This window comes from Hyla sarda, chromosome 1 (assembly GCF_029499605.1).
Source record: "Hyla sarda isolate aHylSar1 chromosome 1, aHylSar1.hap1, whole genome shotgun sequence".
NCBI classification, from domain to species: domain Eukaryota; kingdom Metazoa; phylum Chordata; class Amphibia; order Anura; family Hylidae; genus Hyla; species Hyla sarda.
Window position 1 is genome coordinate 396270979 of NC_079189.1, and position 13601 is coordinate 396284579.

The 13601-nt window shown below is 43.7% G+C and overlaps 1 protein-coding gene across 1 annotated transcript in view; it reads left to right on the forward strand.

Annotated features, from left to right (window-relative positions):
- MMP14 (matrix metallopeptidase 14) overlaps nucleotides 1-8780 on the forward strand; it is a 43789-nt gene extending 35009 nt beyond the window's left edge. The window contains exons 3-10 of the mRNA XM_056526692.1: nucleotides 1933-2055; nucleotides 2139-2446; nucleotides 2615-2782; nucleotides 3170-3333; nucleotides 3433-3571; nucleotides 3726-3876; nucleotides 4349-4464; nucleotides 6506-8780. Of these exons, the coding sequence (XP_056382667.1) occupies nucleotides 1933-2055; nucleotides 2139-2446; nucleotides 2615-2782; nucleotides 3170-3333; nucleotides 3433-3571; nucleotides 3726-3876; nucleotides 4349-4464; nucleotides 6506-6828 (1492 nt within the window). The 3' untranslated portion in view covers nucleotides 6829-8780. The remainder of the gene's footprint in view (nucleotides 1-1932; nucleotides 2056-2138; nucleotides 2447-2614; nucleotides 2783-3169; nucleotides 3334-3432; nucleotides 3572-3725; nucleotides 3877-4348; nucleotides 4465-6505) is intronic.
- The last annotated feature ends 4821 nt before the right edge of the window (nucleotides 8781-13601 follow it).

The following is a 13601-nucleotide window of genomic DNA, read 5'->3' on the forward strand; positions in this document are numbered from 1 at the left end:
GGTCAGGCGAGACCGATCCACTTGCATGGCCTCCTCGGCGGGAGGCCTAGGCGCAGATTGCAGTGGAGACTGTGGGAGAGGTGGCCAGAGATCTAAGTCTTTTTCCTGGCGGAGCTCTTGATGCCTCTCAGAAAAACGCATGTCAATGCGAGTGGCTAGATGAATGAGTTCATGCAGGCTAGCAGGAGTCTCTCGTGCGGCCAGAACATCTTTAATGTTGCTGGATAGGCCTTTTTTAAAGGTCGCGCAGAGAGCCTCATTATTCCAGGAAAGTTCAGAAGCAAGAGTACGGAATTGTATGGCGTACTCGCCAACGGAGGAATTACCCTGGACCAGGTTCAGCAGGGCAGTCTCAGCAGAAGAGGCTCGGGCAGGTTCCTCAAAGACACTTCGAATTTCCGAGAAGAAGGAGTGTACAGAGGCAGTGACGGGGTCATCACGGTCCCAGAGCGGTGTGGCCCATGACAGGGCTTTTCCAGACAGAAGGCTGACTACGAAAGCCACCTTAGACCTTTCAGTAGGAAACTGATCCGACATCATCTCCAGATGCAGGGAACATTGGGAAAGAAAGCCACGGCAAAACTTAGAGTCCCCATTAAATTTGTCCGGCAAAGACAGGCGGAGGCTAGGAGTGGCCACTCGCTGCGGAAGAGGTGCAGGAGCTGGCGGAGGAGATGGTTGCTGCTGCTGTAGCTGAGACTGAATCTGCTGTAGCTGCGACTGGAGTTGCTGAGTCATGGTGGTCAAGTACGACAGCTGGTGATCTTGTTGGGCAATCTGTCGGGCTTGCTGGGCGACCAGTGTGGGGAGGTCGGCGACAACAGGCAGAGGAACTTCAGCGGGATCCATGGCCGGATCTACTGTCACGATGCCGGCTGGCAGGAGGTGGATCCTCTGTGCCAGAGAGGGATAGCGAGGACCGTGCTAGTGGACCGGTTCTAAGACACTACAGGTTTTCACCAGAGCCCGCCGCAAAGCGGGATGGTCTTGCTGCGGCGGTAGTGACCAGGTCGTATCCACTAGCAACGGCTCACCTCTCTGGCTGCTGAAGATAGGCGAGGTACAAGGGAGTAGGCAGAAGCAAAGTCGGACGTAGCAGAAGGTCGGGGGCAGGCGGCAAGGTTCGTAGTCAGGGGAGATAGCAAAGTTCTGGTACACAGGGTATAAACACACAAAAACGCTTTCACTAGGCTCTAGGGCAACAAGATCCGGCAAGGAAGTGCAAGGGAGGAGACTAGATATAGCCAGGAAACAGATGGGAACCAATTAAGCTAATTGGGCCAGGCACCAATCATTGGTGCACTGGCCCTTTAAGTCTCAGGGAGCTGGCGCGCGCGCGCCCTAGAGAGCGGAGCCGCGCGCGCCAGCACATGACCGCAGGAGACGGGAACGGGTAAGTGACCTGGGATGCGATTCGCGAGCGGGCGCGTCCCGCTGTGCGAATCGCATCCCCAACGGCCATGACAGGGCAGCGCTCCCGGTCAGCGCTGACCGGGGAGCTGCAGGGAGAAAGGCGCCGTGAGCGCTCCGGGGAGGAGCGGGGACCCGGAGCGCTAGGCGTAACAAGAAGATTTACAACCACCATCATCTCAATGAAAGGTACAGATTACTTTTATACCCTAAGGGTCTATTCACACGGGCAAAATTTCTGCACCAATTCCGCTTCCGCTTCCTTGGGTGATTTCTGGCTTGTGAGGATTTTGTGTGGAATTGGTGCGGAATTTGTGTGGAAATTTAGAAGTGTACATAGAAGTCTATTGGGCTTTCATTTGAGGTGGAATTCTGCAATCGGAAAGTCTGCCTGTGTAAGTAGACCCTAAGAGCTATCCAACAGTGTATCTCTTACCAGCAAATAGTGCTGACTGGTTCCCTTTAATTTAGATGTTCTGTGTTCTCACAGTTATAACTTACTTACCAGAACTTCATTTTCAGGGCAATGAAGAAGCCACGTTGTGGGGTGCCAGATAAATTTGGTGGTGAAATTAAAGCAAATGTAAGGCGAAAAAGATACGCTATTCAAGGTCAGAAATGGCAGCACCGGGACATCACTTTCTGGTATGTGACCAAAATATTATCATATTTGTTAAGAAGTAGGGTGCTGTCCTGGTTTTTAACAGTGTACACCTGTTTCCTCGTAGCATACAGAACTATACTCCAAAAGTGGGTGAATATGAGACACATGAAGCTATCAGGAGGGCTTTTGCACTATGGCAAAGTGTAACCCCACTGCGTTTCCGTGAGGTTCGATACGTGGACATACAGGATGGTCATGCCAAGCATGCTGACATAATGCTTTTCTTTGCTGAGGGGTTCCATGGGGATAGCACCCCTTTTGATGGAGAAGGCGGCTTTTTGGCACATGCCTACTTTCCTGGACCAGGCATTGGCGGAGACACTCACTTTGATTCTGCAGAACCTTGGACAGCCAGAAATGAAGATCTAGATGGTAAGAGAAAGGACCATAAATAATTGTAAAGGCATTAGATGTGTAGATGTAAACATTTAATCTAGTTTTCTGAAAAACCTATTAGGGCTCTAAAGAAATCAGAATTAAATGTAGAAAATTGGAAAGAAACAATTTGATAAATTATTCTTGTTTTTTTTTTTCTAATAGGGAATGACTTGTTTCTTGTGGCTGTTCATGAACTAGGCCATGCATTGGGTCTAGAACATTCTAATGATCCATCAGCCATTATGGCTCCATTCTATCAATGGATGGACACTCAAAACTTTCAGCTTCCAGAAGATGACCGCAGAGGTATCCAGCAGCTCTATGGAAGTGGTAAGTAAGATTTTGTTGAACAAATGGGAAAGCCCTACCGAAGGAGAGGAAAACACAGAGAAAAAAAAAAAACAGATGAACTATTGCAACGTTATTATAAGGTTAAACAGTAGTAAAAAAAAAAAAGCTAACAAGACACCACTTACCTCTTGTTATTGCGCTGTGGACACAAAAACTAGATGCATTTAATATGGTATGGGGAATGCAGCCTCCACTATTTTGAAAACCTCCATTGAGGAACAGTCAAAAAATATGCAGAAAAACATCAAATGAGCCTTTAAGACTCTGCATCAGTCTTTACTGTTTGAAATATTCCTTTGCAGTAATTTTTGTGTATTGTTATTCTATTCAATGTTCATTGTGTTTCATTTTAAATCCATTTCTTAGGCCATGGAGAGAATCCACCAACACGAGCACCTCCACGAACACCTAAACCTTCTCCACGCCACCCTAATGTTCCTGATGATCCCAATGTGCCTTATGGACCAGATATTTGTCAAGGCAATTTTGACACCATTGCTGTTTTAAGGGGAGAAATGTTTGTCTTTAAGGTCAGTTGGCAGTGATTGTATCTATTTTTTGTGGGTATAATGTTTCCAGTATTCACTCTCCAACAGTCTATGAGTTCTTAATAAATTATATAACTGCAGGAACGTTGGTTCTGGCGTGTACGGAATAACCGTGTCATGGATGGATACCCACTGCCTATTGGACAATTCTGGCGTGGACTTCCAAGTTCTATAAACTCAGCTTATGAAAGAAAAGATGGGAAATTTGTTTTCTTCAAGGGTAAATATTAAAAAGCCAGCTTTGTTCTATTGAGTTCCAAAAAATAGAACTATATATCATATTTTTTCTTCAAAAGCTTTAATAATTAAAGGTGGATCCGCTAAAGCATTTCAGAACTATTTAAAGACTTTTGTGTATGTTTGTGTGTATTCAGGGGACAAGCATTGGGTGTTTGATGAAGCCATGCTAGAACCTGGGTATCCCAAGACATTGAAGGAGATGGGAAGAGGATTACCGAGTGACAGAATTGATGCGGCACTCTACTGGATGCCCAACGGAAAGACCTATTTATTCAGAGGAAACAAGTAAATGATAGTTTACACAAATCACTTACAGGGAACCTGTGAGGTGTTTCATGCAGCCTGAGCCACAAGCAGTATGAAACAGGCACCCTTGTCCCCATTACAATGACTTATGATTTTCTTTGAAAGGCTGAAACATTCCAGACAAATTACTCTTTTAAAGATAAGTCATGAACTGGGCATAAAAGAGGGCTTTCTGCCAGCTACTGCCTGCCTTGCTGGTCTTGATTGACAGGTCTGTACCTACATACATTAAGAGACCTTCCAATCAGGCCAGTCCTGCCCCTCTCTGCTCAGCCCCCTGGACTATATGGCCCAGGTCTTCTAAAACTATTAATTGTCTAAACCACTGCTGTATTAATTATAGTAATGCACAGGCCTGTGCCTGCTTCATGCTGCCTAATAGGTTTTCTTTAAATCATTGAAAAAATGGGCATGTTTTTCTTATATTTTCTCTTTCTTTTGTCTTATCCAGGTATTACAGGTTCAATGAGGAGTTGAGAGAAGTAGATGCGGATTACCCAAAACCTATCAAAGTTTGGGAAGGGATCCCTGACTCTATTCGAGGGGCATTCATGGGAAGTGATGGAGGTAGGGAAGTGAATAATAAAGTAATGAACTTTGCCATGTGCTGATGCTTTTTTAAGAGCGTGAGGATGACAAGCAGGGGCGTAGCTATAGGGGGTGCCATGCTATCAGTCGCACCAGGGCAATGGTGCCTTACGCCTCTGAAGACAAGTCACTTCCAGACTCCTCTGGCAACAGTAATTCATCAGGAAACCAAAGACAAGTCTGGTTGGAATCCAACAGGCTGGTCTTCCTTGCTGTTGTGGGATGCTCTCATACACAAGATCGTCTTCTGAGTCAACCTACATTGGTGGAGACCGCCTTTTTGTCTAGTGAATGATCAATATAAAAGCTTTACACAAGAGCTAATAAAACATTTCTGAAAAAAAATATGGAATTTTAACAAAACAATTCCAAGCAAATATTTACGTAAACGTATCATAACATAGATCATGTTACATTGATATTTGGGGGTTCAACTGCTGGGACCCAGGCCACTCAAGTTTATTAAGTCTGAAGATAGATCATAATTTACACAATTATATTTACTTTAATTAATAAAACAGTGACAAATTGTCTTGAAACATTCATGAAATCTCACAATACAATTAATGCTCAAATTATGTATTAAAGGGGTTCTCCACTTGAACATTTTTTTTTATATTAACTGGTGCCAGAAAGTTAGAAAGATTTGTAAATTACTTCTATTTCAAAATCTTAATCGTTCCAGTACGTATCAGCTACTGTATACTCCACAGGAAGTTCTTTTCTTTTTGAATTTCCTTTCTGTCTGACCACAGTGCTCTCTGCTGACACCTCTGTCCATTTTAGGAACTGTCCAGAGCAGGATAGGTTTCCTATGGTGATTTGCTCCTACTCTGCACAGTTCCTAAAATGGACAGAGGTGTCATTAGAGAGAGCACTGTGGTCAGACAGAAAGGAAATTCAAAAAGAAAATAACTTTCTGTGGAGCATATAGCAGCTGATAAGTCCTGGAAGGATTAAGATTTTGAAATAGAAGTAATTTAAAAATTTGTTAAACTTTCTGCAACCAGAAAAAAAAATGTTTTCCAGCAGAGCATTGCATCCTCCTATAGTCATGCCAGACAAGTCATGCCATCCTGTGGTGATCATGTAGGATTCCATTTAAAACAAATCCCACCACAAGCTAGGGTCTGAGCAGAGGAACTCTTTCTGTTCTTGAAGGCTGAGATCCTGCCGTTTTTTATAATCAACCTGAGAAAAGAGACACATGACTGAATTTCTCATAGACTATAATAGAGAGTGTGTGTGCAAATGTAGCCTCTACTTTATCGCCTACCAGTCTTATTTCAGGAAACAATAGGCACATGAGATTGTAGATACGTGATATATCATCCAGGTTAAGGTAAACCCTTTATCTGTTGTATTTTTGTATTTTGCGCCATCTGTAAAATACTGATCTTTGTGTAGTGAAAATAAAATGTGGGATAATATAGAACACTGTAAAGCCTGGGAGTTTTTAAAGGTGTACTCGGCTGCCTTAGTGTTCAGAACATTTTGTTCCGAATGCTTGGAGTGGGCGGCGGGGGTCATGACGTCACACCACGCCCCCTCAATGCAAGTCTATGGGGGGGCATGGTAGCCGCCATGCCCCTTCCCATGGACTTGCATTGAGGGGGCATGGTGTGACATCACAAGGGGCGTGGCCATGATGTCATGACCCCCCGCCACCCGCACCCGGCATTCATTTACAGTGCCCTCCAGCTGCTGGACCACCACATCAGACATCTTATCCCTTATCCTTTGCATAGGGGATAACATGTCTATGGGCAGAGTACCCCTTTAATGGAGAATGGCGTGACATCACGAGGGGGCATGGCCATGATGTCACGAGCCCCGGCGCCCACACTCAGCGCTCGGAACAAAATGTTTCGAACATTGAGGCCGTGGAGTACCCCTTTAATGATTTACAAGATTTTACGCTTTGGTCAGGGCAGAATGTTTGTAAATTAGTAGACACTAACATTTGCACCTTATATGGCATTGCATTTTAAGCATCTTCCTTTCTTCTTTTTTTTTCCAGCTTTTACATATTTCTATAAAGGTAATAAGTATTGGAAGTTTAATAACCAGCAGCTAAAAACCGAATCTGGGTTCCCGAAGTCTGTCCTGCAGGACTGGATGGGATGCACTGTCCGCCAACCTGAAGATACCGATGAGGAAACAGAAGTGGTGATCATTGAAGTTGATGAAGCTAGTGGAGGAGTGAGCACTGCCGCTGTTGTAGTTCCTGTCCTCCTCTTGCTCTGTGTCTTGTTCCTTGGACTGGCTGTCTTTATCTTCAGGCAATATGGCACCCCCAAGAGGCTTCTATATTGGCAGCGTTCCTTGCTGGACAAAGTGTGAGACCTCATGGATCTGGACCCTGCCCCCCATCACAATCTCTCCTGCCCTCCCACACACCCCTCACACACAGATATTATGGGGAGCAGTATCAATCTCCTGGGAAGGGAGGAAGGAAGCCGTTTACATCCACTTTGCCGCTTTCATGTGGTGGACATTGCTATGTTTAACCCCTTCACTGCCAGATTGGAGCTATGTCTTCCATAACGGTTATTTCTGGGGTACATATATATTAGATTTCATTGGCTATCGGTCAGGCAGTGCTCTCGATACAGCCACCACTTGCAAAATTCAGAGCAGAGATGGACACCCTCCAAAGGTCAGAAAACGCACATATAACTACAAGTTTCTGACTGGTTGTTGTTGTTTTTTTTAACCCTTCCAGAACCTACCACCATTCCAACATAGATACATAGGTCTAGAGGGAAATAGATAACCAGCTGCTTGGTTTTTGGATGGGTACAGGAAAGTACAATGCGAGTGGGGGAAGAGCAACCTGTCTGACCATGTAAGCTCTATGTCTACATGCAAAGAGGTTGTGAACATCCAAAGATGGAATAGTAATAGTAAATAAGGGGTCAATAAGGGGGTCAATACAAATTGTCACAGCTGTGTTGTGACCTATAGACCTCCACTGAACAGATGTTAGTCATGAAAAACTATTAGTATTATTTGGGACCAAAGTATTTCCATAAAAAAATGAAACTTTAACTGTGCGTGATGAGGACATTGATTGTTAGTCTTGTTCAATATTAAGTATTGTCTATGATATGTGACCTACAGAAAAAGAAGATAGTTGAGCAAGTTGTGCAGAGCAGGAATCTCTGGAGATAACGGAAAGGATAAATGTAAGGTCAATATCAGTAAGCTCCCAGACTGGCCTGTAAAGTGCCCTGGATCTCTGTAACTCCATTCATTGTGTCTGTATAATGCCTTCTCAGCCCTCCACCACCCCCCTGGATTCTGTTGAATACTAAATGGAAAGGTTAAACTCTCAGGGTTATCTGCTGGTATCTGTACTCTGTACAAAATATTAGTTACTGTTTTACAGGTCCTGGCAGACATAGCATTATGGTGGTTTTCTGTGATGGAAGGCGTAGTCACTGCTCTGAAACATTCTTTGCAGGTATCTGGCAGACATGTTTTGGGCTGTCTCTGTCTTAGAAGAGATTAATGCATGCTTGTTGCAGGTCTCTGGCAGTGATGAGAAAATTATTTTTCGTAACACCCCTGTAGCTGGAAAGGGAGAAAATCATTGCTCTGCAAGTGTCTTAGGCAGAGAAGGGGTTAATCACAGCTCTGGGGGGAGGGGATTCTGACTGGGTCAGGTTAAGAAGGGCAGATCACATGGTACGGTCAGGGGGGTAAGGGGTCACATTTGCTTGTTTCCTGTCTTTCTCTGTATCTTTGGTTTATATTTTTGATTATTATAATAATTATTATTTGATAATAAGGCAGCTCCTGCAGGTCAGGCCGCTTTGCATTTCCCACCTGTCCACTGCCAGAGGGATCAGTGGATCAATATTTAGATAATGCTCCACCGATCCCTTCTTCAATGAGATGGCACTCCTTCACCCCTCCTCCCCTCAAGCCTAGAGACTGGGGGTCAGAGATTGCACAGTATTTGGGGGTTGGAAAGAAGTGTATGCCCTTTCTAACCTAACTCCAAGTGCCTTGTATTATTGAGTAACCTCAATTATGACCCTAAATGGTGCTGACATGAGTATCACTTCATGGTTTACCCTAATTTATGGAGGAGACTGGGACCCACCTTATCAGTCAAATTAAAGCTTCTTTAATGTGGACAAAGTTTGTGTTTTTTTTTATGTTTTTTTGTTTGTTTTTTTTACAGTCTTTTATAGAATCACCTAAAAGCTATTTGTTATGAACCAATGGTTTTGTAAAACTAAAAATATAAAAATACAAAAAAGTGACAATCTGTATTCATATTTCTGTGTGTATTGATTTTGTAGAGTTCCTACAATGTCAAGCAAGCAGTGATGCTATACAGTGAAATTGTGCTGTGAAACAGTGTCTCTCTGCTCCTTTTAAACAAATCATCTGTAATATTTGGCATCAAGATCAGTAGAGGCCAACCAGTTGGAACCACCGACATCCCCTGTGTATTTGAGCACATTGCATGGACACTTTCAGAGAAGGAGATCTGCCCAGCAGATCATATCCTCTATAGTTACATACTTAGTATGGTTGAAAAAAGACATACGTCCATCAAGTCCAACCAGGGAATTGAAGGGAAGGGTGTAAGGGGATAAGGGAAAGGGATGTAGTTTTATAATTCTGCATAAGCATTAATGTTATTTTGTTCCAGGAATGTATCTAACCCTGTTTTAAAGCTGTTAATTGTTCCTGCTGTGACCAGTTCCTGAGGTAGACCGTTCCATAAATTCACAGTTCTCATGGTAAAGAAGGCGTATCGCCCCTTGAGACTAAACCTTTTCTTCTTCAGACGGAGAAAGTGCCCCCTCGTCCTTAGAGGGGGGGGGGTTTAACCTGGCACAGTTTTTCTCCATATTTTTTGTATGGGCCATTAATATACTTATATACGTTTATCATATCCCCCCTTAAACGTCTCTTCTCAAGACTAAACAATTGTAACTCCTTTAATCGCTCCTCATAGCTAAGATGTTCCATGCCCCATATTAGTTTAGTCGCGCGTCTCTGCACCCTTTCCAACTCCGGAGTGTCCCTCTTATGAACAGGCGACCAAAACTGAACAGCATATTCCAGGTGAGGCCGTACCAATGCTTTATAAAGGGGGAGTATTATGTCCCTGTCCCTTGAGTCCATGCCTCTTTTGATACATGACAATATCCTGCCGGCTTTGGAAGCAGCAGCCTGACATTGCATGCTATTCTGTAGTCTGTGATCTACACCCAGATCCTTCTCTACCAGTGACTCTGCCAGTTTAATCCCCCCTAAGACATACGACGCATGCAGGTTATTAGTACCCAGATGCATATCCAAAGGATAGGGGATAAGATGCCTGATCTCGGGGGTCCTGCCGCTGGGGACCCCCGTGATCTTGCACGCAGCACCCCAGTTAAAATCAGTCCTCGGAGCATGTTCCCTCCGGGTCTGATTACTGGCGACCACAGGGCCGGCGGCATGTGACGTCACGCCTCCGCCCCGTGTGACGTCATGCTCCGCCCCTCAATGCAAGCCTATGGGAGGGGGCGTGACACCCCCTCCCATAGGCTTGCATTGAGGGGCGGAGCGTGATGTCACCAGAGGGCGGGGGCATGATGTCACATGCCGCCGGCCCTGTGGTCGCCGGTAATCAGACCTGGAGCGAACATGCTCCAGGGACTGATTTTAACTGGGGTGCTGCGTGCAAGATCACGGGGGTCCCCAGCGGCGGGACCCCCAAGATCAGGCATCTTATCCCCTATCCTTTATCCCCTATCAGGTGAAGTGCCAGGCCCCAGGGAACGATAAATACTGTAAGATCACCAGTTGTCTGACATACAGCACCAGACCAGACAGCAATAAAGGGTCAGCACTCACTGGCTTGCCATTTTAGCTGAGCCAGTAAACTTTAAGGACACAAATGGCCCTACTGAAGGTCCTCATTCATGGTCTTAAGGGGGGGGGGGCTCTAGAGGATTTTTTATTTTTATTTACTGGTGCCAAAAATTTAGACAGACTTGTAACTTACTTGTGAAAATCTTTAACCTTCCAGTATTTATCAGCTGCTGTATACTACAGAGAAAGTTGTGTAGTTCTTTCTTATTAGTCTGACCACTGTGCTCTCTGCTGCCACCTTTGTCCATGTGAGGAACTGTCTAGATCATGAGCAGATCCCCATAACAAACTTCTCCTGCTCCGGACAGTTCTGGAATCAGACTGGAATAACTACACAACTTTCTTTGGAGCATACAGCAGCTGAAGTAATATACAAATCTGTATTGTAACTTTTTGGCAAAAGTTGATTTGCAAGACAATTTTTTTTTCCTCTTTAACCTCTGGTAGATGTTACCATTACAATATGCTTAAGGCTGGCCACTTCCAAGGCTCAGCCTGTTCATGACCATAAGGTTTAAAGGGGTTATCCAGAAATTGAAAAACAGAGCTTATTTCTTCCAAAAACACTTCCCTGTCTGTCTCCAGGTTGGGTGTGGTATTACAATTTGGCTCCAGTTACGTCAATGGAACTGAGCTGCAGAACAACACCCAACCTGGAGACAGTCAGGGAGTGTTTTTTGAAAGAAATAAGCTCTGTTTTTCCATTCCTGGATAACCCCTTTAACATCCTCTATTATTTAAAATGAGTCCACCATAACTTGTCTGCAACTTTCGCTTCACTTCTGAAACGTTAAATTAAAACTGTGACAGTGTATACAAATAAGCCTTTTTCTATTTATACATTTTTTGCACACCTGATTCCATGCCATTAACGTATAACATGAAACTATATATCTAGTTAAAAACAATAAAAATTAGGCTAAACAGCAATTCCTTCTAGCACCCAAGAGAAGAAAAATCCAGAGGAGGAAACCTCTAGGGAACCATGGAAGGTTTAGAGGGTTATTACCAAACTGGAGCTCATCAAATTTAAATAAAATTATATATGGCACCAGATATACAATAGCGATATCAAACAAATGATAGAAACAATAATACATTCATCATTATCCAGGTAATAGATAAACAATTATAGAATAAAGATTAAAACAAGAGAGGCATAGAGAGTGAGGAATAGAGAGAGATAAGTCAGGAAGTTACATTTCTTCCTTTGCTTAAAAAGGTTGTGCCATCTTGTAACATTATCCCCGATCCACATATTCAAATCTGACTGCTGGGGTTCCCTGCCATCTGGAGAATGAAGTCCTGAGTCATCCGCTACTATACAGGCAAAACTACAAGGGCTTTATGTTCCCCCTCCTAAGATCATGTCTCCCTTTGCTTAGGGTAGGGATAGGCAACCCTCGGCACTGCAGATGTTTTGGACTACCATGATGCTTTGGCAGTATTTTGGCTGTAAGAGCATCATGAGAGATGTAGTCCAAAACATCTGCAGTGCCGAGGGTTGCCTCTGCCTGGCTTAGAGCTTTGGGGGGGGAGTCTTGTGTTAGTAAAACAATTGCTACTAATCTTCTCTTAGAGCAGGCACAATATATGGTCTACACCTAAAGTTTCTGATCAAGAATAGTAGAGGATTGCTCTATGTAATCTATAAATCTCATAGTCACTAGCAAGCTGCACAATATTAAGGGATTTAAAGGGATACTTCAGAATTTTACATCTTAGGGGAAAAGTGTCTAGTCGCAAGTTGGGAGGGGGGGGGGTGAGAGGGGTTATCTGACTAATGGCATCCTCTGCGATCTCCTGAACGTCACCTCGACACGCTCTCCATGCATTACAATGGTAGAGCCAGAGGTACACATGCGCTGTACTCATGTATCCCAAGCTATCCCATAGAGATGCATGGAGGGTTGCATGTTGACCCTGCTCCATGCACAGGGAAAGCCGGGGGTCCCACTGATCAGACCCTCAGCGATCAGTCACTTATGTCCTATCCTGTAGATAGGGGATAAGGTGTAAACGCCGGAATATCCCTTTAAATTTGTACTGCCATAGAAATCTTGCTGGCTAATAAGTCCTGTAATTACAGCAGCATCTGCACATTATGAAGCAGGGTGAGGGAAGGAGTGGAAAGTGTAATGTGATCTGGCAGGACTCCACTGTATCTGTAGCGCGTCAGACTAGGGAGAGGTCTGCAGCACAAATGGTTTAACTTTAAATTAAAAGGCTCCACAAATGTACTATACATGAAGGTCCAAGAGCAGGGTGAATGTTTTATTTTTATCTATTTTTTATTGGAGGTGTACAGGATGAGCTACTGGGAATCAGTGTCAGAAATAAACAGAGAAATAAAATGTTTTAACAAATTCACCAAAGATTTTACATTCAACAACATTTTCCCAAAGATGAATGCAAATCATTTTTATATAAAGGAGGGATGTACGACTGCAGGATGTCTAGGAGGATGTTACCAAGGCTCACAGTTATTTGACCAGTGTATAGTAGACAGTTGAAGGTATGTTTTGCTGTAGACCTGAATTAAACTGAACCATACACAGTGCATAGTGAAAGTATTCGGCCCCCTTGAACTTTTCGACCTTTTGCCACATTTCAGGCTTCAAACATAAAGATATAAAACTTACAAACATATTTTGTGAAGAATCAACAACAAGTGGGACACAATCATGAAGTGGAACGAAATTTATTGGATATTTCAAACTTTTTTAACAAATAAAAAACTGAAAAATTGGGCGTGCAAAATTATTCAGCCCCCTTAAGTTAATACTTTGTAGCGCCACCTTTTGCTGAGATTACAGCTGTAAGTCGCTTGGGGTATGTCTCTATCAGTTTTGCACATCGAAATTTTTGCCCATTCCTCTTTGCAGAACAGTTCGAGCTCAGTGAGGTTGGATGGAGAGCGTTTGAGAACAGCAGTTTTTAGTTCTTTCCACAGATTCTCGATTGGATTCAGGTCTGGGCTTTGACTTGGCCATTGTAACACCTGGATATGTTTATTTGTGAACCATTCCATTGTAGATTTTGCTTTATGTTTTGGATCATCGTCTTCTTGGAAGACAAATCTCCGTCCCAGTCTCAGGTCTTTTGCAGACTCCATCAGGTTTTCTTCCAGAATGGTCCTGTATTTGGCTCCATCCATCTTCCCATCAATTTTAACCATCTTCCCTGTCCCTGCTGAAGAAAAGCAGGCCCAAACCATGATGCTGCCACCACCA